We start from the raw sequence: 25,533 nt of genomic DNA, 5'->3' as shown, positions 1-25,533 counted from the left end.
AAAACAGAAGAGCGCTCCTGTCACATATAGGATCTTTGAAGAGCATTGTAGCATTAAGTTCTTAAAAACAGAAGAGCGCTCCTGTCACATATAGGATCTTTGAATAGCGTTGTCGCATTAAGTCCTTAAAAACAGAAGAGCACTCCTGTCAAATATAGGATCTTTGAAGAGCATTGTTGCATTAAGTCCTTAAAAACAGAAGAGCGCTCCTGTCACATATAGGATCTTTGAAGAGCATTGTAGCATTAAGTTCTTAAAAACAGAAGAGCGCTCCTGTCACATATAGGATCTTTGGATAGCATTGTCGCACTAAGTCCTTAAAAACAGAAGAGCACTCCTGTCACATATAGGATCTTTGAAGAGCATTGTAGCATTAAGTTCTTAAAAACAGAAGAGCGCTCCTGTCACATATAGGATCTTTGAATAGCGTTGTCGCATTAAGTCCTTAAAAACAGAAGAGCACTCCTGTCAAATATAGGATCTTTGAAGAGCATTGTTGCATTAAGTCCTTAAAAACAGAAGAGCGCTCCCGTCACATATAGGATCTTTGAAGAGCATTGTAGCATTAAGTTCTTAAAAACAGAAGAGCGCTCCTGTCACATATAGGATCTTTGAATAGCATTGTCGCATTAAGTCCTTAAAAACAGAAGAGCGCTCCTGTCACATACAGGATCTTTGAAGAGCATTGTAGCATTAGGTCCTTAAAAACAGAAGAGCGCTCCTGTCACATATAGGATCTTTGAATAGCGTTGTCGCATTAAGTTCTTAAAAACCAGAAGAGCGCTCCTGTCACATATAGGATCTTTGAATAGCATTGTAGCATTAAGTTCTTAAAAACAGAAGAGCGCTCCTGTCACATATAGGATCTTTGAAGAGCATTGTAGCATTAAGTTCTTAAAAACAAAAGAGCGCTCTTGTCACATATAGGATCTTTGAAGAGCATTGTAGCATTAAGTTCTTAAAAACAGAAGAGCGCTCCTGTCACATATAGGATCTTTGAATAGCATTGTCGCATTAAGTCCTTAAAAACAGAAGAGCGCTCCTGTCACATACAGGATCTTTGAAGAGCATTGTAGCATTAGGTCCTTAAAAACAGAAGAGCGCTCCTGTCACATATAGGATCTTTGAATAGCGTTGTCACATTAAGTTATAAAAACAGAAGAGCGTTCCTATCACATATAGGATCTTTGAAGAGCATTGTAGCATTACGTCCTTAAAAACAGAAGAGCGCTCCTCTCACATATAGGATCTTTGAATAGAGTTGTCGCATTAAGTTCTTAAAAACAGAAGAGCGCTCCTGTCACATATAGGATCTTTGAATAGCATTGTCGCATTAAGTTCTTAAAAACAGCTGAGCGCTCCTGTCACATATAGGATCTTTGAATAGCGTTGTCGCATTAAGTTCTTAAAAACAAAAGAGCGCTCCTGTCATATATAGGATCTTTGAAGAGCATTGTCGCATTAAGTTCTTAAAAACAGAAGAGCGCTCCTGTCACATATAGGATCTTTGAATAGCATTGTCGCATTAAGTTCTTAAAAACAAAAGAGCGCTCCTCTCACATATAGGATCTTTGAAGAGCGTTGTCGCATTAAGTTATTAAAAACAAAAGAGCGCTCCTGTCACATATAGGATCTTTGAATAGCATTGTCGCATTAAGTTCTTAAAAACAGAAGAGCGCTCCTGTCACATATAGGATCTTTGAATAGCATTGTCGCATTAAGTTCTTAAAAACAGCTGAGCGCTCCGGTCACATATAGGATCTTTGAATAGCGTTGTCGCATTAAGTTCTTAAAAACAGCTGAGCGCTCCTGTCACATATAGGATCTTTGAATAGCATTGTCGCATTAAGTTCTTAAAAACAGAAGAGCGCTCCTGTCACATGTAGGATCTTTGAAGAGCATTGTCGCATTAAGTTCTTAAAAACAGAAGAGCGCTCCTATCACATATAGGATCTTTGAATAGCATTGTCGCATTAAGTTCTTAAAAACAGAAGAGCGCTCCTGTCACATATAGGATCTTTGAATAGCGTTGTAGCATTAAGTTCTTAAAAACAGAAGAACGCTCCTGTCACATATAGGATCTTTGAATAGCATTGTCGCATTAAGTTCTTAAAAACAAAAGAGCGCTCCTCTCACATATAGGATCTTTGAAGAGCGTTGTCGCATTAAGTTATTAAAAACAAAAGAGCGCTCCTGTCACATATAGGATCTTTGAATAGCGTTGTAGCATTAAGTCTTTAAAAACAGCAGAGCGCTCCTGTCACATATAGGATCTTTGAAGAGCATTGTAGCATTAAGTCCTTAAAAACAGAAGAGCGCTCCTGTCACATATAGGATCTTTGAATAGCGTTGTCGAATTAAGTCCTTAAAAACAGAAGAGAACTCCTGTCACATATAGGATCTTTGAATAGCGTTGTAGCATTAAGTCTTTAAAAACAGCAGAGCGCTCCTGTCACATATAGGATCTTTGAATAGCGTTGTAGCATTAAGTCCTTAAAAACAGAAGAGCGCTCCTGTCACATATAGGATCTTTGAATAGCGTTGTCGCATTAAGTCCTTAAAAACAGAAGAGCGCTCTTGTCACATATAGGATCTTTGAATAGAATTGTTGCATTAAGTCCTTAAAAACAGAAGAGCGCTCCTGTCACATATAGGATCTTTGAATAGCGTTGTCGCATTAAGTTCTGAAAAACAGAAGAGCGCTCCTGTCACATATAGGATCTTTGAATATAAGTCCTTAAAAACAGAAGAGCGCTCCTGTCACATATAGGATCTTTGAAGAGCATTGTAGCATTAGGTCCTTAAAAACAGAAGAGCGCTCCTGTCACATATAGGATCTTTGAATAGCGTTGTCGCATTAAGTCCTTAAAAACAGAAGAGCGCTCTTGTCACATATAGGATCTTTGAATAGAATTGTTGCATTAAGTCCTTAAAAACAATAGAGCGCTCCTGACACATAAAGGATCTTTGAATAGCGTTGTTGCATTAAGCTCATGAAAACAGTAAAGCACTCATGTCATATACAGGATCTTTGAATAGCATTGTAGCATTAAGTCCTTAAACACAGCAGAGCGCTCCTGTCACATATAGGATCTTTGAAGAGCATTGTAGCATTAATTCCTTAAAAACAGCAGAGCGCTCCTGTCAGATACAGGATCTTTGATTAGTGTTGTCGCACTCGGTCGTTAAAAAAAGCAAGCGCTCTTGTCACGTATAGGATCTTTGAATAGCATTGTTGCATTAGGTCCTTAAAAACAACACAGCGCTTTTGTCACATATAGGATCTTTGATTAGTGTTGTTGCATTAAGCTCATGAAACAGTAAAGCACTCATGTCACATACAGGATCTTTGAATAGCATTGTAGCATTAAGTCCTTACAAACAGCAGAGCGCTCCTGTCACAAATATGATCTTTGATTAGCGTTGTTGCACTAGGTCGTTAAAAAAAACAAGCGCTCTTGTCACATATAGGATCTTTGAATAGTATTGTATTGGTTGTTGAAAGTGAAATCTACCAAAATGGGCCCTAAATCCTTTGATCTGTCAGCTTGTGGCCCTCAATAGAAAAAGTTTGGGTACACCTGCAGTAGATCTTTAAAACCCGCACAGGGCTTCTGGAAAACTGAGGATTTCTAACTAACCTGCAGAAAAGATAACTAAGCAACTGCAAACTTTTTCATTTTGATATGTTTGCCATATTTTTTCCTCTATGAGCAATCATTATAAAGTTATACATGTAAGGAGAGAAAATGTTAGTACTTGCAATAAAGTGAGTACGTGTAAAGAAGTACAGCAGGCACATGTGAGCAAAAGTACAGTAAGAGGCCACGCCCACCGATTGTGTCACGCGTGGATACATGCGACTGAGCTCCTCTCCCGTGATTGGTCAGCCATGCCGGTAAAAAGTAGCCGGGCCGCGTGACGCGTCCACAGCACTGTTGTATGAGGGAAAATGTATCGTCTCGGCCAACAGTACTTCTCCAAGATCGCTTTCAATTCTTTCGTCTTCACGGTGCCGAGGGACTATTTTCATTTTGCGAGACAACACAATAAAGGCTTGTCGTGTATTGGCTGATTTTGGCTGAAACTCGACGGTTGATTTTGTTTTTGGCGAAGAAACATGCCAAGAGCCAAGAAGAAGAGCGGCAGAGGTGAGTGCGGCCTTTGAGGAGCGCGAAGGCCTCGCCTGGCGCGACGGGAGTTGTAGTTCTTTAGCCACCGCGACGCCATTGAAATGCACTACACGTGTCCCCCCCGGTGGACTACAAACGCACCTACGTGGCTAGCTAGCGGCTAACAAAGCAGCCACAACGTGACAACACACGACGATGCGCCGTTTTTTTCTCACGTTTTTTAATTAAATATCTTAATAATAACTTTGGATTGATATTAAGCACACAAACAGACCGATAATTTTATCCAGGGTGCCTTTTTGGAACGTCCGTTAGCTAACCGCCAACGTTAGCTTACTTGCTAACGTCCGGGTTTGTTTTTGTATAGCGGATCAGAAAAAGGGGCGAGCTGGGACATAAAGTGGCTGCTTTTGGGACTTACTTCGGTACAATGAGGCGTTGGCCATTGTTGGCTGACGTCCCCGTGATGTAATGGAGGAGATAGCGGACATTAGTCGGGTTGTTTTGGGCGTGATAAAGGCGGTTTCCTGCTGCATGTTTTGGAATTGAGCCGATACCACGTAAACACAAGGCCAGTATCGCCTATACTTTTTACAAGAATTTACAGAAGTTACTTCGCTTGTTAGTGACTTGTTTGTGTTATCAACATAATATATATAGATATTTGTGGAACTAAACAGTACAGTAAAGTCTTTAGACCGGTATGTAGTGATGTGCGATACAGCTGATTTTCTTTCCGATACCGAGTGAAATTTAGGCCAGTATCGGCAATGCCATCCAGTACCGATCCCGCGTGGATATATACCGAATGTATCTGGGTTTGTAAATAACATTATCTAAAACTAAACATATATAGTGGAACTGAACAGTACAGTAAAGTGTTTAGAGCGGTATGAAGTGATGTGCGATACAACTGATTTTCTTTCAGATCCGATACCGAGTAAAATTCAGGCTAGTATCGGCGACGCCGATCCAGTGCCAATTCCACGTGGAAATATACCGACTGTATCTGGATTTGTAAATAACACTATCAACAACACAATATATAGATATTTGTGGAACTGAACGGTACAGTAAAGTGTTTAGAGCGGTATGAAGTGATGTGCGATACAGCTGAATTTTTTTTTTACTCCATCCGATACCGAGTAAAAGTCAGGCTAGTATCGGCAATGCCGATCCCGCGTGGAAATATACAGAATGTATCTAAGTTTGTAAATAACACTATCAACAACACAATATATAGATATTTGTGGAACGGAACGGTACAGTAAAGTGTATAAAGCGGTATGTAGTGATGTGCGATACAGCTGATTTTTTTTTTTTTTTACCCCATCCGATACAGAGTAAAAGTCAGGCTAGTATCGGCAATGCCGATCCAGTACAGATCCCGCGTGGAAATATACCGAATGTGTCTGGATTTGTAAATAACACTATCAACAACACAATATATAGATATTTGTGGAACGGAACGGTACAGTAAAGTGTATAAAGCGGTATGTCGTGATGTGTGATACAGCTGATTTTTTTTTTTTTTTACCCCATCCGATACAGAGTAAAAGTCAGGCTAGTACCGGCAATGCCGATCCAGTACAGATCCCGCGTGGAAATATACCGAATGTATCTAAGTTTGTAAATAACACTATCAACAACACAATATATAGATATTTGTGGAACGGAACAGTACAGTAAAGTGTTTAGAGCGGTATGTAGTGATGTGCGATACAGTTGATTTTCTTTCAGATCCGATACAGAGTATAATTCAGGCCAGTATCAGCGATGCCGATTCAGTACCGATTCCGCGTAGAAATATACCAAATATATCTGGGTTTGTAAATAACACTATCAACAACACAATATATAGATATTTGTGGAACTGAACAGTACAGTAAAGTGTTTAGAGCGGTATGAAGTGATGTGCGATACAGCTGATTTTTTAATTTTTTTTACCCCAACCGATACAGAGTAAAAGTCAGGCTAATATCGGCAATGCCGATCCAGTACCGATCCCGCATGGAAATATACCGAATGTGTCTAAGTTTGTAAATAACACTATCAACAACACAATATATAGATATTTGTGGAACGCAACAGTACAGCAAAGTGTTTAGAGCGGTATGTAGTGATGTGCGATACAGTTTATTTTCTTTCAGATCCGATACAGAGTAAAATTCAGGCCAGTATCGGCGATGCCGATTCAGTACCGATTCCGCGTGGAAATATACTGAATGTATCTGGGTTTGTAAATAACACTATCAACAACACAATATATAGATATTTGTGGAACGCAACAGTACAGCAAAGTGTTTAGAGCGGTATGTAGTGATGTGCGATACAGCTTTTTTTCTTTCAGGTCCGATACAGAGTAAAATTCAGGCTAGTATCGGCAATGCCGATCCAGTACCGATTCCGCAGGGAAATATCCCGAATGTATCTGGTGAAGTTTAAGAAGAAGCATGTTTCAAGTGTTTCTGTTCTTAGGGAATCTCTGTCGAAACAAATGATGGCGTTATCCTGCACTGAGTGAGTTATCTTTAGGGCTGTTAAAACTAACGAGTCAACTCTTTTGATTAATCACTATCGCATTACTCATGAACACACTTGGAAAAATCAGGTAATTTATTTTGACCATAAAAGCTCTTTTACTTCAAACGCGATACAGTCAGTGATTAAATCAACGCATACGTCAGCACAAAAAGGGAGCGAGGAGCCTGGAAGAACTTTAGATAAAACGGTTACCGAGTTTTGTGCAAATAAATGACATGCGTTCCAGTAAAATGTTTAAAAAAAAATTTCCTGGATGACATTTGACATTCAAATTGCGTTTGTGTACAAACATGGGGGTCTTTTCTAAAGCAAATTTTAATTATGCATGTGACCTGCGATTACGGTAATCCAAAATCAGATTTTTAAAATATTTAACAGTCCTAGCTATCTTATTCATATTCACCTCTGTACGTAGTTTCTCCAAATAGCCTACAATAAAAGGATCCATTCACTTGTAGTTTGATAAGTCCAAGTGACTAATTTTAATTGACAGTCATTTAAAAAAAATAGACAAATGACAACGCACTTACTTAGGCGGAAGAAAAAGTAGTTCCAACAAATTGTTTAATTTAGACAAGATCCCAATGATTTAGTTACTTTATACTGTGTTCCTGTTAACAATATACATTATCTCAAGTACTTAGTTCAATTTGAAAACTAATATTAGAGTAAAAAGATCTAACATTGATATTTTAGTATCAATCCGCACATCACTAGTTTAACGTCCATCATGTGAGCAGGTTTTATTTGCACAGTAAATAAAGTGTGCACCGCCCTTGACCCTGGACAGCGATCTACCAACCAGCATGAGCATACGGGAGCAGATTAGATAACCACGTTTTTTTGCAACACTACCTGTGTTTTACCAGTATTGCATAACGTTCCGTTTTTTTTCTTCCCATCAGGGGGCCAGCATGGAAACGTGCAGCCTTTCAGCGACGAGGACGCCTCTGTCGAGACCCTCAGTCATTGCAGCAGCTTCAGTGACACCAGTGGAGCAGATGAAGGTGGCGGCTTTTTTTTATTCTGATATCAAGCAAATATCGAAGTGCTCAAAGTTGTTAATTGTTAAGGTGCAGAGGCCAGCGAGGACACGGCCCAGGAGGATTTCCAGTACAAGCTCAAGGGGTTCATTGACAGCACAGTGGATAAGAGGTACTTGTTTACCTCATTAGTATGCAATAAGCATTCACACATGAGCTTTAATTAACTTTTTATGCATCATCCTTTTTTTTAAGCGCCAAGACCAGACAGGGGGCGATGGACGGGCTCAAGACTGCAATGGCCACGCGCATCCTGTACGAGTTCATCTCAGAAAGAAGGATGACCATCACCGATAGCATCGAACGCAGCCTGAAGAAAGGTAGCCCAACATTTTAAAGATATGAGCAAGAGGTTATGTTGGAGACTACTGATGGGCGATATTGGTCACTCAATGGGTTTTCTTTATTTTCATGACTATTTACATTGTAGATTGTCACTGAAGGCATCAAAACTATGAATGAACACATGTGGAGTTATGTACCGTAATTTCCGGACTATAAGCCGCACCTGACTATAAGCCGCACCAGCTAAATTTAAGGGAAAATACAGATTGCTCCATATATAAGCCGCACCCGACTATAAGCCGCAGGGTTTTGATGTGTAATTAGCGTAGTATATAGGGGTTCCTGCTACCATGGAGGGGATTGTCGGGACAGAGATGACTGTTTGGGAACGCAAAGCGTCCCATTTATTAACAATAAATCTTTCAATCATTCAATCAAACTTTCACATCTTTGACATGGCGAACAGCATTCGTGCAGAGTACAAATAATACAACGCTGCAAAGTAATACAAAGTGCTCGCCTGTACGTTATCAAAATAACCAGCCTACCGGTATATGAAAAGTCAGTCTTTAATCATTGTGTCATCGTCTTCCTCCTGCGTACTAAAACCACCGAAATCCTCTTCGTCGGTGTCGGAGAAGAACAGGCCATAAATAAGCCGCACCCTTGTTTAAGCCGCAGGGACCAGAACGAGGGGGAAAAGTAGCGGCTTATAGTCCGGAAATTACGGTACTTAACAGAAAAAGGTGAAATGACTGAAAACATGTTTTATATTCTAGTTTCTTCAAAATAGCCACCCTTTGCCCTGATTACTGCTTTGCACACTCTTGGCATTCTCTCGATGAGCTTCAAGTGGTAGTCAACTGAAATGGTTTTCACTTCACAGGGTTCATAGTTGTGATGCCTTCAGCGACAATCTACAATGTCAATAGTCATGAAAATAAAGAAAACTCATTGAAATGAGAAGTTGTGTCCAAACTTTTGGCCCATACTGTATATTGCTATATACATTGCAGCCTCTTGCGATAACGATATGTTAGTTTATTTTTTATATACAAATTGGCCGCTCTCTTTTGTATGTAAATGCTTTCTTGCCTGCAGACGCCTTAATAAAGCGTTTGTCCACAGAGACATGGTTTGCACACACAGAGGCATAATTAGCCTGAACTGAAAGCTTGTAAATAGAAAAGTTCGTAAATCGAGGTTCAACTGTACTGACTCTTGACATTTTCAAGATCATTAAATGATAACATTTTTGACTTGTATTATAATATGAATTATAATCCAAAAAATCACAAGATGTCAGCGAAACAATATTTGATACAATTTTATTTACTTCTTACTATTTTGCCCTATAAGTCCTCTTGTGTTTCCTGAGTTTGTTAATTATAACAAAAACAATTTTGTGATAATAAAACATATTGATCTAATCACTGTAGTATCGACCATATACTGACATTATACTTTATAGTGGTGTGAATCTTTGGGCACTCAACTATTCCATCTGACTCCCTGGGTGACTATTCGATTAAGAATTGATTCTAACAGTTATAATGAAACTTTTTTACAACAGGTTACGGGTTAGAACAACTCATTCTGGTTGCATGGAGATGGCCTAAAACACATATTTTAAAAAACTGATACATATATAACAAATTAAGAACTTTAAATATAAATGTAATATACATTTTTGAAAGTTATGAATCGGTATGAATAAGAATCGCGATGTAGCTGTGAATCGATTTATTTTTTTGTGCGTCGCTCATATTTAATATTCTGTCTAATTGTATCAATCTGCCTACCCTTTTAAGAGCCCGAGCTTAGTGGTTAGCATAGCTATCTACGGTGTGTAGTGTAGCATGTTTAGCTAGCCCTCGTCGTCCAGGGATGATACCAGAGTTGGGAATTCTTAAGCACCTCACGATTCAGGAGCTATAATTCGATTAAAAATCAATTACTTATGCATCTTTAATTTATCTGTTGATGCAGTTTTACATTTCTTTTCGTTTCACTAAATAAGCATTTAGCACTTGCAGTTTAAAAAAAACAGTGCACTTGTAATAATAAATAGTTGAACTACTTCGCATTACATTGATTAAATTAATGAAAATGTGTGCAAAACTAGACCTAAAATAAAGGAGCTGGTCGGACCTCTTGGTGAAGTGGCTCACTGCAGTCAGCCTAATTTTAGATCTGTCTGCATTACTTTATTTACAATAAATACAACGATTATCGACGTTTACTAATCCATTTTACATTCGCCCATGTCCGAATTGCGATGCATCTAAAAATCTAATATTTCCCCCACCTCCTAGATCAGTGGTCCCCAACCACCGGGCCGCGGCCCGGTACCGGTCCGTTACCGATTGGTACCGGGCCGCGGCCGCACAACAAGTTTAAAAAAAAAAAAATATATATATATATATATTTTTTAAAATTAAATCAACATAAAAAACACAATATCTACATTATATATCAATATAGATCAATACAGTCTGCAGGGATACAGTCCGTAAGCACACATGATTGTATTTCTTTATGACAAAAAAAATTATTATTTTTTTATTACTACCCCTCCCTCCCCCCGGTCCGTGGGACAAATTTTCAAGCATTGACCGGTCCGCAAGTACAAAAAGGTTGGGGACCACTGTCCTAGATGATACTTGCAATAAATGTAGTGTATTTGTCTCTATGGAAGCGAGGATTGCTTACTTAGAAGGGAAGCGACATTAGCTGCAAGGACGCAACATTGCGGTTGTTCTCTTGTCACGGTCTAATTTGCGGGACACGCCGGGAATGTTTAATCAACGTGAATTATCACGATATGACGATAGTATTTAAATCTCTGTCTTTGGCCAAATTTATATCAGAGCGGTCGACCAGCAACTTGAGGGTTCCTGGTTCGAATCCAGCTTTCGCCATCCTAGTCTCTGCCGGTGTGTCCCTGGGCAAAGACACTTCAGCCCCACAGCTGTAAATGTAACTTAAATGTAGATAATGGCTTTCTTAATGTAAAGCACTTTGAGTTACTAGAGAACAGGCGCCATAAATATAATTGACTTCACTTGCATCGTCTATATCGCACAACCCTAATGTCGGGGTGGTGTTTATTGCCTAGACGGGCCTGCCACAGAAGTGCAGACTAAGCAAGAAAAGAGACAGGTCAGCGTTTCCGACAGGAGTGCAATATGCTTGTAAGCGTTGGGTTAGTTGTAATTGTATGTTTGTGTGGTAAAACTGTGAAGTTATCTCATGTTTATTTAACACATGAAATTATTGATTTATGAGTGTTGGTTTCATTTTTCATATTCGTATCGTTGAGGGGAGTTGCTGCTGGAGTACCAGTATGTGTTGCGGGCACTTTGTTAAAGTTTGTCGTTGTTACCCACATGGTCTTTATTGTTTCATTTGTGTTACCAGTTCCATGTTGGGCTGTTTGTTTTCGTCCATATACGAGTAAAACAGTCTTGCTTTTTAAAGACCTTCTGTTAAACTAATTGCCTGCTATCACTTACGGTGCGTTCCATTTACCGTACCTCTGAAGTTGGAGCTGGGAATGACTTCCCGGCCGAGTTGTGGGCGGTCCAGTTACGAAGTCGGAAATCAAGATGGCCACATCCACAAAAGCTATTTTTGCGCTTGCCTTGCCTGAATATTAACAACCTTTGGGGAATTTGATTGATTGAAACCTTTTATTAGTAGATTGCACAGTACAGTACATATTCCGTACAATTGACCACTAAATGGTAACACCTGAATAAGTTTTTTAGCTTGTTTAAGTCGGGGTCCACGTTAATCAATTCATGGTAATTGGAACTTGGAAATATGCACTCTTTCTGCAACCTTCAAACACGATGAGCAAACTCGTCGGAAAGATGGCGCCTTAGCGCAAACAATAACACCATTTCAATGTATTTGCATGTGTTTTATGAAAACTATTTGCAATATGGCCGTCAGCAAAGAAAAATCCACAACTCAGCCGCACCGTTTTTTTAAGCGGCATGGTTCAAAGCGTATGAAAAAAGTAGCAGCTTATACCCTGGAATTTACGGCAAATATAGTTTCTGCATGTCTGCTGCAATAAAGCGCACAAGAGCGGTGGTGTACGGGTGTGGCAGCAAACTGCAACTTATCAATATTTAAAAATAATGGACATGTGTTAAAAGTGCAATTTGAATGATGATTAATGAATATGGCAAGCAGAAAAATGTTTAAATATTCTGTAGAATGAGGTTATAAAATGTGTTTTATGCAATGATAGCATTAATCGCACAAACTAATGGATAGATGGAGGTCATTTTCAAATGTTGCAATACCTGCAGGTGGGGTGATGGAGTGAAGTTCCCACGGATGGTGAAGTTAGCGCGCCAACATTCTTACATCAGCAGTTGTCTTTTCCAGGTAAAGGCGAGGAGCAGCGAGCAGCAGCGTCCTTGGCCTGCCTGCTCTGCATCCAGCTGGGCTCCGACATCGAGAGCGAGGAGGTCTTCAAGACCCTCAAACCCGTCTTCAAGAACATCCTAGCGGACGGTTCGGCCAATATTCTGGGCAGGCAGGCGGTGAGTCGCTAATCCCGGCGAGACGCCATCGGGGCATTCAAGGCGGCGACCTCACCGCAGCTCTCATTGTAGGTGGCGACGAGTTTGGGCCTGTGTACGTTAGTCACGGAGGACGACGTGTTGGACGTGCGGGCCACCATGGAGTGCTTGGAGAATCTCTTCACGCGCTCGTACGCCCGGGGTGACGGTACGTGCCCCTCTGTCAGCGCCCCCACCAGTCAGCTCCACACCAACGCGCTCCTGTCCTGGGCCCTCCTGCTCACCATCTGCACGGCCAGCCAGCTGAAAGACATCTTGCACAAGTACGTCCAGCAGCTGCAATATTTTCTTTTTGTTTACATTTTTGATTCATTCCTATTAGTGTTGTCCCGATATATCCATACTATTCAACATTCACTGGACCACAAAAAATATCAGTGTTTTAACAGAAATTATTCTGATGTATTAAACATCCGTTTCACATTGCAATCAAAGAACAATTTTGGCATTAAATAGTTGTAAGTAAACTGGTTACCAAGGCCCATAAATTGGTTGCTGACCTCTGCAGTAACATATTGTGTGATTTCCCATTCTATTATTTTGTCACAATTATGAGGGACAAGCGGCAGGAAAAAGGAATTTTTTATTTTATTTTTTTCATTATTATTTAGTCCAACAAAATAATACACAATAATACTACAGTAATATAATTCCAAAACCAAACTTGGCCCAGCAACATTCAGAATCAACAGAGCAACTGAGAGGACACACAAACATGACACAAAACAATCCAAAAGTAGTCAAACAAAAATTAATATCAACAACAGTATCAATATTAATAAGAATTCCAACATAGCAGTGATCAGACATCTCTTATTTACATTATCATCACAGCCATTTATAAAAATAAAATGAAAACATTAAACAAATTAACAATAGTGTCACAGTGGCTTACACTTGCATCGCATCTCATAAGGTTGACAACTCTGTGTCCAATATTTTCCACAAAGATAAAATAAGTCATACTTTAGGTTCATTTTAATAGTTTCAAATTTTTTTAATAATGATCCCATATTCCAATTTATGACTAATTATTATCTAAACTAAATGCAATTTTAAATGGATTATTAATATAATTACCGTATTTTTTGGAGTATAAGTCGCTCCGGAGTATAAGTCGCATTGGCCGAAAATGCATAATAAAGAAGGAAAAAAACATAAGTCGCACTGGAGTATAAGTTGCATTTTTTGGGGAAATTTATTTGATAAAACCCAACACCAAGAATAGACATTTGAAAGGCAATTTAAAATAAATAAAGAATAGTGAACAACAGGCTGAATAAGTGTACGTTATATGAGGCATAAATAACCAACTGAGAACGTGCCTGGTATGTTAACGTAGCATATTATGGTAAGAGTCATTCAAATAACTATAACATATAGAACATGCTATACGTTTACCAAACAATCTGTCACTCCTAATCGCTAAATTCCATGAAATCTTATACGTCTAGTCTCTTACGTGAATGAGCTAAATATTATTATTTGATATTTTACGGTAATGTGTTAATTTCACACATTAGTCGCTCCTGAGTATAAGTCGCACCCCCGGCCAAACTATGAAAAAAAACTGTGATTTATTGTCCGAAAAATACGGTATTTATTTACTGTTACTTTCGGTTTTAACATGTTTAATCTACATTTCTGTTCAAATGTAATACAACTTATTTTTTATGTTATTTGGATACTGTACATTATTTTGGGTAATAATATAAATTTGGGTATCCGTCCAATACCAAGTAATTACAGTCATACATTGGTCATAATTAAAGTTCTCCTGTGTCCAGGGACGTATTTTCTGACTTTATAAACAATTTAAGTACAGAAGCTTTTGTAATAATAAAAATCTATTTAATCAACATTGTATCAACTATACACAGCTTTTGTACTGGGTATCGTTAGTTTATTTGTGTAGATCCACCTATTTACATTCAGGAGTGGTAGCTTGTTGTAGTGGTTAGCTATTATATCCTCCTACGGTGTGTTGTGAAGCATGTTTAGCTATTCCTCGTCCTGCAGGGGGGATACTTGTAAGAACCTCATTTTATTTGGAGGCGAGGATTAGATATATGGATGGATGTTTTATGGTCATTGCGACATGTACGAGATTAAAAGTGTCGAGCAGTCAAAGTGCATCAGTGCAGTAAAAACATACATTCAAGAATAGATTTAAAACATAGCTAAAATTCAGACATAAAAATAGCTAAAATAATTTCAAACTGGCTGAAAATTAGAAGTAGCTAAAACACTGTGGAAAGACGTTAGTCAATAGCTAGCTATGTTTTAAAACAGGGGTTTTAGCTCAGGGGCCGCATGGAGGAAAATCTGTGCACACTTGGGCCGGACTATTAAAATCATGGCATTAAAACTAAAAATAAAGACACTTCAGATTATTTTCTGTCTTACTTTGGCCAAAAATAGAACAAACACATTCTGAAAATATTACAACAAAAATATTGGATGAAAGAAAGAAGAAAGTGAATGAATTTATATAACTGAATAAATTTACATATGCATAATAATGTTTTCTTTAGTATTTTTTTTAATCAATCAATGTTTATTTATATAGCCCTAAATCACAAGTGTCTCAAAGGGCTGTACAAGCCACAACGACATCCTCGGTACAGAGCCCACATACGGGCAAGGAAAACTCACCCCAGTGGGACGTCAATGTGAATGACTATGAGAAACCTTGGAGAGGACCGCATATGTGGGTAACCCCCCCCCCCCCCTCTAGGGGAGACCGAAAGCAATGGATGTGGAGTTCTTTGAACGCAGATTTCTTGCCGGGACATATGGTACAATACAATCGGCAAGATAGGCAGGAGCTTGACCGTGTAGTATTTTATACGTAAGTAGTAAAACCTTAAAGTCGCATCTTAGGTGCACAGGAAGCCAGTGCAGGTGAGCCAGTATAGGCGTAATATGATCAAACTTTCTTGTTTTTGTCAAAAGTCTAGCAGCCGCATTTTGTACCAACTGTAATCTTTTAATGCTAGACATAGGGAGGCCCGAAAATAAAACGTTAGAGTAATCGAGACGAGATGTAACGAACGCATGGATAATGATCTCAGCATCGCTTGTGGACAAAATGGAACGAATTTTAGCGATATTACGGAGATGAAAGAAGGCCGTTTTAGTAACACTCTTAATGTGTGACTCAAACGAGAGAGTTGGGTGGAAGATAATACCCAGATTCTTTACCGAGTCGCCTTGTTTAATTGTTTGGTTGTCAAATGTTAAGGTGGTATTATTAAATAGATGTCGGTGTTGAGCAGGACCGATAATCAGCATTTCCGTTTTCTTAGCGTTGAGTTGCAAAAAGTTAGCGGACATCCATTGTTTAATGTCATTAAGACACGCCTCCAGCTGACTACAATCCGGCGTGTTGGTCAGCTTTAGGGGCATGTAGAGTTGAGTGTCATCAGCGACCTAGCGGCAGCATGTAAATACTAAAGAGTGCCGGGCCAAGAACCGAACCCTGGGGAACTCCGCACGTTACCTTAACATAGTCCGAGGTCACATTGTTATGGGAGACACACTGCATCCTGTCAGTAAGATAAGAGTTAAACCAAGACAAGGCTAAGTCTGTCATCCCAATACGCGTTTTGATACACTCTAATAAAATATTATGATAAACAGTATCGAAAGCGGCGCTAAGATCAAGAAGCAGCAACATAGATGACGCATCAGAATCCATCGTTAGCAATAGATCATTAGTCATTTTTGCGAGGGCTGTCTCCGTAGAGTGATTTGCCCTGAAACCGGATTGAAAAGGTTCACAGAGATTGTTAGACGCTAAGTTTTCATTTAGCTGCTGTGCGACAATTTTTTCGAGGATTTTCGAGATAAACGGAACACCGGCCGGTAGTTTACCATGAGGTCAGGATCGAGGTTAGGTCTTTTGAGTAGAGGATGAATAACCGCTTTTTTGAATGCTAGGGGAACAGTGCCAGAGGAAAGTGATAAGTTTATAATATTTAACACTGATGGACCTAATAATACAAAAAGCTCCTTGATAAGTTTCCCAGGAATTGGGTCAAGTAAACATGTTGTTTGTTTAAACGTTAATGAATTAACGTTTATGACAACCTTTTTCCAAAACACAATATAGAATGTGAGATATAACAGGATAATGCATACATTTATCATTTGTTTTCAAAACGGTTACAAAAAAGTGGTACCTCAAACATTTACTGTGGGACCCCATTTTTATGACTTGATGGGGTCCCGGGACATTCATTCGCCAGATCTGGCCCGCGGACCTTGACACACAGGTTTTAAAGCGTTGCTTGTAAAATGGTGCTTCAGTGCCTTCACCTTCATCAAAATACGTCCATTTTCCCTCTTTTGTCTCCACACTTTTTCCAATTGTAAGTGCGCGCCTCAGCTCATATTACTGCGGCGCAACATCATGTCCATGAAAAAAAGCACCGTAAAATTTTTGTAGGCAGTAAATTACCTTTTTTACTTCATTAGTACCGGTATATTGTACAACCTAATTCCTATTTGTTCCTCATCAGACATCTGCCCAAACTGCCAAGATTGCTGGAGAGCGACGACGTCAACATGAGAATCGCAGCAGGAGAGACCATAGCGCTGCTTTTCGAGCTAGCGAGAGACATGGACCCTGTGAGTTGTCTTAAAAAAAAAAGTAAAATCCCACACTGTATGTGAACTGTTGTCGGAGGACACGTCACTCATGGCAGCGGCTTCCTCCTTTAGGAGTTTGAGTTTGACAACTGGGACGAGTTGTGTGAGAAACTGAGCGCGCTGGCCACGGACTGCAACAAACATCGGGCCAAGACGGACAAGAAGAAGCAGCGCTCCGTGTTCAGGGACGTCCTCAAGGCGGTCGAGGTGCTTTTTAACTTCATCGCTTTCTTTTAGATAACAAAGCGGCAACATCTAAGACAGAAGTGTCCAAACTTTTTACACTGACAAATCACAAGCTTGCGAAGGCCATTTTGATATTTTTATTCATCAAAACCATCTATCCATTCATCCATTTTCTACCGCTTATCCCTTTCGGGGTCGCAAAAACACACCATATAATATTTTATCCAAACAAATGTTTAAAGTGGAATATTTGAAGTTATTGGAGCCTTAATTATGTAAATAACTCACAACAACATCGATTGTATTTGTCATTGTTTGAGTAATGACAGTTTAAAATGGATCCCATCCACGTTCCCTCTAAAGTGCGTGTCGAGCAAGTTTGCTCGCAGTTAAGCGCCTGTGCAATTGCACACTGCTCACGCGTCCTCTGCGCAAGGCTAATCTATACCACCCACAAAATCAAATAAAGAAATAAGCACATAACAGTTTTCAATGTAACTGACGACACGCGGCCACAGCGGATACAACGGTTTACGTCATCACTGTTCTATAATTGTAACGTCTGTCGAGATGCTTTAAGGAGGACATGAATTCCATCGATCACTTTGTTGAGCAAAACTGTCAGCCATGATCAAAACATTGGTAAAAACTGGTTATTTTCTGCCGTAGAAACCAAACCAAAACTTTGTCTTCTGTCATATCAACAGCAGCCGCTCGCTCTTTCTCACTTGCACCAACACATGCACATATGGCACTTAGCCAGTGATGCGTTTACAGCCACACAAAAAGCCGGAAAACTACAACATCACACAGTGTACCGTATTTTCCGCACCATAAGGCGCCCCGTGTTATTAGCCGCACGTTTAATGAACGGAATATTTCAAAACTTTGTTTACCTATTAGCCGCCCCGTGCTATTAGCCGCACCTACGCTACGCTAAAGGTAATGTCAACAAAACAGTCAGATAGGTCAGTCAAACTTTAATAATATATTACAAACCAGCGTTCTAACAACTCTGTTCACTCCCAAAATGTAATGTACAAATGTGCAATCACAAAAATAGTAACACTCAAAATAGTGCAGAGCAATAGCAACATCAATAACTCAATGTTGCTCATACGTTAGTGTCACACAACACACAAAATAAACATTTAAAGCTCACTTTCTGAAGTTATTACTCATCCACAAATCCCTCGAATTATTCTTCTTCGGTGTGCTTCACTTGTTTTTTGACACCATCGATCATGTGGACGCGCATGCAGTCGTAGATCAACAGGAACGGCGCTGCGTGAAAAAAGTCACCCGGTGTCTTCGCGTAAACGTCTATCAACCACTCGCTCATCTTTTCTTCATCCATCCATCCCTTCGAGATAGCTTTTATGATGACGCCGGCTGGAAAGTTCTCTTTTGGCAAGGTCTTCCTTTTGAATATCACCGTGGGTGGAAGTTTCTGGCCGTTAGCATGGCAAGCTAGAACCACAGTAGGACGACTTCTCATTCCCTGTGGTGCGAATATTCACCGTACGTGTTCCCGTTGTATCCACAGTGCGGTTCACATGAATATCAAAAGTCAGTGGAACCTTGTACGCGTGTCTCTTAGTAGGAGACATTTTGTGGTCTTTACAGAAACACACAAATGAAATGAAAGGTAATATCCGCGCGCTTCTTCTTCTACGGGGGCGGGTGCTCACCTTGGCGGTTGCTTACAGTAGAAGAAGAAGCGCTTCCTCTTCTATGGGGGCGGTTGCTTACCGTAGAAGAAGAAGCGCTTCCTCTTTTACGGGGAAAAAAGATGGCGGCTGTTTACCGTAGTTGCGAGACCTAAACTTTATGAAAATAAATATGAATATTAATCCATATATAAGGCGCACCGGGTTATTAGCCGCACTGTCTGCTTTTGAGAAAAATTGTGGTTTTTAGGTGCGGCTTATGGTGCGGAAAATACGGTAATTCCAGGTCGTTACACTATGACTTACCAGTCAAATGTGTGCTTATTCTACTGTAATTTATTAATAATCCTAATTTAGAAATATTAATCATTAAAAGGTGTTATTATATTAAAGAAATACTAACAAAAAGATATACATATTTTACAAACAGAAAGTTACAGCAATGTACACATGATCCCATGCTTGCATCTCATTGTGCAACATGTGAATGTTTTTGAATGGGAACTAAATGCGATATCTGAAAGGGGTACAGCTCATGAAAAACAATATTTTTTTGTTATTGTCATTGTAAGTGGGCCACAACACTTGCATTAGAAAATAATCTCATGGAAATGACTGCAGTCATTTGATTATAATCATAAGAAATGAAACTTGTTATTTAGTCAGGTTTGGGACAAGTGTGCAGCTGGTGTGACCACAGTGTGCACGTCTGACGTCGCTCACATGAATGAATGCTCAATGAGTTTTTGCGTTTGCTCACACACATGAAAAATTAAGAGGGAACATTGGATCCCACTAAAATTATTGGATTCAAATAGGCCCCACTTATAAGTCTTTAAAAATAATAATAATTCCAACATCTCTAGATCAACTTCAGATCTGTTGATTATGTTTTTATTTGTTTTATGGCCTTTTTGTCAAATAAAACATTGTCTTTTTTAGAGATGTCCGATAATATCGGACTGCCGATTTTATCGGCTGATAAATGCATTAAAATGTAATATCGGAAATTATCGGTATCTGTTTCAAAAAGTCAAATGTATGACTTTTTTAAACGCCGCTGTGTACCGGTACACGGACGTAGGGAGAAGTACAGAGCGCCATCCATCCATTTTCTACCGCTTAATGCCAATAAACCTTAAAGGCACTGCCTTTGCGTGCCGGCCCAGTCACATGATATCTACGGCTTTTCGCACACAAGTGAATGCAATGCATACTTGATCAACAGTCATACAGGTCACACTGAGGGTGGATGTATAAACAACTTTAACACTGTTACAAATATGCGCCACACTGTGAACCCACACCAAACAAGAATGACAAACACATATCGGGAGAACATCCGCACCGTAACACAACAGAACAAATACCCAGAACCCCTTGCAGCACTAACTCTTCCGGGACGCTACAATATACACCCCCTGCTACTCCCCGCCCACTTCAACCTCCTCATGCTCTCTCAGGGAGAGCATGTCCCAAATTCCAAGCTGCTGTTTTGAGGCATGTTAAAAAACATAATGCACTTTGTGACTTCAATAATAAATATGGCAGTGCCATGTTGGCATTTTTTTTCCATAACTTGAGTTGATTTATTTTGGGAAACCTTGTTACATTGTTTAATGCATCCAGCGGGGCATCACAACAAAATGAGGCATAATAATGTGTTAATTCCACGACTGTATATATCGGTATCGGTTGATACCGGTATCGGAAATCAAGAGTTGGACAATATAGGAATATCGGATATCGGCAAAAAAGCCATTATCGGACATCTCTAGTCTTTTTATATAGCAAACACACAAAATATGCAATATTTTCTCCGAAAATATTTCAAAGTGGGATATTTGATGTGAAATAATTGAAGCCTTGAATAGGTCAATAATTCCGAACATTATTAGTTTTTGAGCAATGACTGCTTTAAAAACCCTGCATTGCAGTGTTGTGTTATTAGAGCCCACATTGCAACTTGTTCTTGTTCCATGCTCTTCTATTCCACTTTATTTTTTAAAAGAGTATTTTTAGAATGTTATGCCAGTCATTAAAAAAATGAGCTGCGGGCCTCACTTTGGACACCCCTGATCTGAGTCGTCTTCCCTCTTCTTTTTTTTTTAGGAGGGCGACTTCCAGAGTGAGACCATTCGCTTCGGGACAGAGCGCATGTGCATCGACAGCTGGCTGAGAAAAAGGACCTACGACGCCTTTCGGGAGTTTGTGGGCGCCGGGATGAACTACCACCTGCAGGTACAGTCACCTGGCATGACACCACATAACGACAGAGGCCTGACGCCGGAACTTTGTCCCGTCCAGGCTAACGAATTCATCAGAGACGTGTTCCAGCTGGGACCTCCCATACTGGTGGACGCCGCCACAATAAAGGCCATGAAGATCTCCCGCTTTGAGAGGGTGAGGATTGCGTAACAATTGCATTTGTTCTCCTTAGCGACAACGTGTCTGGAAAGGAGATCTTATTTAATCCCGACCCTTCTCTTAAAAAGAATCTAGTAAGTAAGAAATGCATAAAAAAATAAAACAAGAAAATAGGATTTAGAAAAGTGTGTAATAAATATTAGCACTGTTTTTGCTATATCCGCTTACAATTTAAGAAATTCTGTGGTTGACATTAAGGACGTGTCGATTGATCGGTCGATTTTTATGAAAACGTAAGTCCTCACCATTGTCAAGCTTGCGGCTAATTTCCCTAAATAAAATAATCGCCTCTATTACGGCAAATAAACTACATTTAATATCTGAAGTGTCATCATCATGTATTATCACTGGAAGACGAGGCTAAACATGTTACACACCAAGAGCAGGCATGCTAATGCTAAGTTAATCGCTATGATAGCTTTAAACACCAAGAAATGAATGCTTATTAAAGTTTGAGACGTGTATAGGCAGGAAGTAAGCAGTTATTAAAATGATTGTTAATTTCCTGGTAATAAGAGTGTACTTTGGATTAGGGTTGTCCCGATACCAATATTTTGGTACCGGTACCAAAATGTTTTTCGATACTTTTCTAAATAAAGGGGACCACAGAAAATGGCATTATTGGCTTTATTTGAACAAAAACATCTTAGGGTATGTTAAACATATGTTTATTATTGCAAGTTTGTCCTTGAATAAAATAGTGAACATACTAGACAACTTGTCTTTTAGTAGTAAGTAAACAAACAAAGTAATTTAAAACAATTAATTTAGTCTGCTGATGTATGCCGTAACATATTGTGTCATTTCTCATTGTATTATTTTGTCAAAATTTAATAAAGGACAAGCTGTAAAAATTTATTATTAATACACTTGTTCATTTACTGTTAATATCTGCTTATTTTCCGTTTCAACATGTTCTATCTACACTTCTGTTAAAATGTAATAATCACTTATTCTTCTGTTGTTTGATACTTTACATTAGTTTTGAATGATACCACAAATTTAGGTATCGATTTGATACCAACTAGTTACAGAATCATACATTGGTCATATTCAAAGTCCTCATGTGTCCAGGGACATATTTCCTGAGTTTATAAACATAATATACATTTTCAAAAAAGGAAAAAAGATTTTGTGACGATAAAAAATATTGATGTGATCATAGTAGTACCGACTCGATAAGCTATTGTACTTGGTATCATTACGGTGGATGTCAGGTGTAGATCCGCCCATGGCATTTGTTTACATTCAGGCACGCTAGCTTTTGTATTCTCCTACAGTGTGTAGTGAAGCATGTTTAGCTATTCCTCGTCCTGCAGGGATGATACTTGTAAGAAACGTACTTTATTTGTCGCCATGGAGGCGAGAATTAAAACACTGCGGATGATCCTGAGGGCGTTTCAGTGTTATATCTTTACCTTTATCTTTAGTTTGTAGGCCAAAATGCGTCCGTTCTCCCTTTTCTGTCTACACACTGTGTCTGCTTGTAAGTACTCAGTGATTGTGTGCTGCCGAACATGCTCCTCTGCTCATAAACCCGTCATGACGTGACGGCGAAACCGGTACTTTTCAAACAGAGTACAGTATCGTTTTTGATTCATTAGTACCGCGATACTATACCAGTACCGGTATACCGTACAACCCTAGTCAGCATTGTCACAGTAAGTACACAACACATAAGAGGGTGAGTCGATTCATGAAGTGGTGTCGATACCAAGGGTAGTATCACTACATGATAGATGTATTTATTTTCCTCAAAATCTGTTTGTTATTGTTTACAAACTTTGGGAATAATTCCCTGGACAGAGAAGGACTTTAAGGGCAAAAACCAAAGGATTTCAAAATGTTAGTTTTTAGTTATTATGTACTATTGACTTGGTTTTGCTCAAACAAATGTAATAAAAGAGAATAAGGAACTAATTTAAATATTGTCAAACTCACCATAAACAAATGTACACATTTCAGTGAGTACATGTGATCGGCAACAATAAATCCCAGAGTGGGGATAGAAATAAAAATGATTTAGAATACAAATATTTCCCCAAACTTCCCTTGTGCCCCACAAGATGGCGCCTGTGTACCAGCAGCGGTCCCCGCACCGCCGTTTGACATTCCCACACAACTTTAACGCCATTTCTTCTCCTTTTGTCTTGACTTTTGACAGCATCTTCACAACTCCGCCGCGTTCAAAGCTCGCACCAAAGCCAGGAGCAAGTTCAGGGACAAGAGATCGGACGTGGGCGACTTCTAAAAAAAAAAAAAAAAAAATTCCCTCCAACTCCCCCGCCGCTTTATTATTAGACTGTTTTGTGGTCACGTGTCTCCGCCCATTTCTACATAATCCCATGCATTATTTTTTAATGTACATCTCACACTGACTGTCATATTGTACATAGAAATTCTACTGTATTTATTATTAGTAGTAGTTTGTGTGCCCTGCTATCCCTTCTTTTCATGACTATATATGTTCAGTTGCACTAATTGCTCATAAATGTGTGTTGCATTGGGTGTATAATCAAAATGGTGGAATAAAAACTGTTGAAAAGCTGCCAATAATTGACATTTCTTCCATTTAAAAAAGTAAACATTGCTTTGCATAACCCAGAGGTGCAATTCTGCTTGTGGCCGTTAGGGGGCAGTTTGAATCCACTTGGCTGAGACTGCTGCATCGGCACTGATTTAAGTGTCCACTTTGACACGAGGGTACAGTAGTCACGGGTTCTAATACATGAGCGACTGTGTCATATTTAATAATAATAATAATCATAATAAATGGACCATATGCGCAGCTCTTACAGTCACATGCACGTTTAGTCGTGCCAGGCGCAGATGCATTGCAGCCTCCACACTCCTGACTCATACCTCCCACTCCTGAGTCCTGCCTCCACAACCTTCTCAGCCTTGACGTGGGCCCCTGACCCCCGGATGCTGCCGTAGTGACCGGCACACAATTAAAAGTCGTTTTGTCATCCATTCCGAGGCTTTTCAATCATTCATAAATGTCCATTTTTTTTAATGTACTTAAACCTATTTTTTATTTATTTAAAAGAAACTTCAACAGTTTCCTGAGGGGAAATAACATGTTCACTCTTATTTTGACATGTCTACGGAAGTACAAAAATACATTGAAGTATCGGCACGCATCAACGTAGGCTGCCCCCAGTGGCGAGGAGGAGAAGTGCCACTGTTTACATACAGCTACAGTCGTTCACTGCAGTTTAATATATTTATTTTATTATACTTTTCATTTATTTGAACGAGAATTGAACGAGGCCGAGCATGTCAATTAAAAAAAAAATGTTTTAAATGAAAATACGGTTTAAAATAATGTAATAAATTACAACATACTAAAGATGTTTTTTTTTAAAAATAATTTGATAAATTGTTATACAGTCATGCACTGTATTAATCAGTATGAAATAATCATATGAAAATAATAAATGTAAAAATTTACAAATATTAAAAATATCCATCCATCCATCTTCTCCTGCTTATCCGAGGTCGGGTCGCGGGGGCAGCAGCCTAAGCAGGGAAGCCCAGACTTCCCTCTCCCCAGCCACTTCGTCCAGCTCCTCCCGGGGGATCCCGAGGCGTTCCCAGGCCAGCCGGGAGACATAGTCTTCCCAACGTGTCCTGGGTCTTCCCCGTGGCCTCTTACCGGTCGGACGTGCCCTAAACACCTCCCTAGGGAGGCGTTCGGGTGGCATCCTGACCAGATGCCCGAACCACCTCATCTGGCTCCTCTCCATGTGGAGGAGCATAAAAAATATGTATCTATATTTTTGGATAGTTTAAATTTTAAATATAAAGTATATATTAAAAAAAAATTTTAAAATATTTTTCATATGAATATTTAAAAATGGTTACATATACATATTTTAAATTTGTATTAAAAAATATGTTTATACATGTTTACATATTTCAGTTTTTATACTAATATTTAAATATGATTTTTATTATAGGGACTTTAAACCATAAATATTACAAATTCAAA

General features: G+C 39.2%; 1 protein-coding gene across 2 annotated transcripts; it reads left to right on the top strand.

Moving 5' to 3' along the window:
• The first annotated feature begins 3,885 nt into the window (after positions 1 to 3,885).
• On the top strand, positions 3,886 to 23,907 carry ifrd1 (interferon-related developmental regulator 1). Of its 2 annotated transcripts, none has more exons than XM_062064464.1 (11): positions 3,886 to 4,151; positions 7,583 to 7,684; positions 7,757 to 7,832; positions 7,916 to 8,040; positions 12,407 to 12,564; positions 12,637 to 12,866; positions 17,127 to 17,235; positions 17,329 to 17,463; positions 21,225 to 21,353; positions 21,420 to 21,515; positions 23,704 to 23,907. In XM_062064464.1, the coding sequence occupies exons 1-11, from the start codon at positions 4,121 to 4,123 to the stop codon at positions 23,788 to 23,790; spliced, it is 1,278 nt and encodes a 425-aa protein (XP_061920448.1). In that variant the 5' UTR covers positions 3,886 to 4,120; the 3' UTR covers positions 23,791 to 23,907. The 2 variants fall into 2 exon arrangements, with proteins under 2 accessions (XP_061920448.1, XP_061920447.1); XM_062064463.1 differs by having other exon boundaries at positions 3,887 to 4,151; positions 7,751 to 7,832.
• The last annotated feature ends 1,626 nt before the right edge of the window (positions 23,908 to 25,533 follow it).

Source organism: Entelurus aequoreus, linkage group LG12 (assembly GCF_033978785.1).
Source record: "Entelurus aequoreus isolate RoL-2023_Sb linkage group LG12, RoL_Eaeq_v1.1, whole genome shotgun sequence".
Classification (NCBI taxonomy): domain Eukaryota; kingdom Metazoa; phylum Chordata; class Actinopteri; order Syngnathiformes; family Syngnathidae; genus Entelurus; species Entelurus aequoreus.
This window is presented reverse-complemented; position numbering and strand designations above follow the sequence as displayed.

Excerpts from the sequence above, each read along its gene's own strand:
- ifrd1 (XM_062064463.1), top strand. The coding sequence starts at position 4,121 with ATGCCAAGAGCCAAGAAGAAGAGCGGCAGAG. Across the intron at positions 17,236-17,328 it reads TAGCGAGAGACATGGACCCT|GAGTTTGAGTTTGACAACTG; the intron begins GTGAGTTGTCTT and ends TTCCTCCTTTAG. Across the intron at positions 21,354-21,419 it reads GGATGAACTACCACCTGCAG|GCTAACGAATTCATCAGAGA; the intron begins GTACAGTCACCT and ends TGTCCCGTCCAG.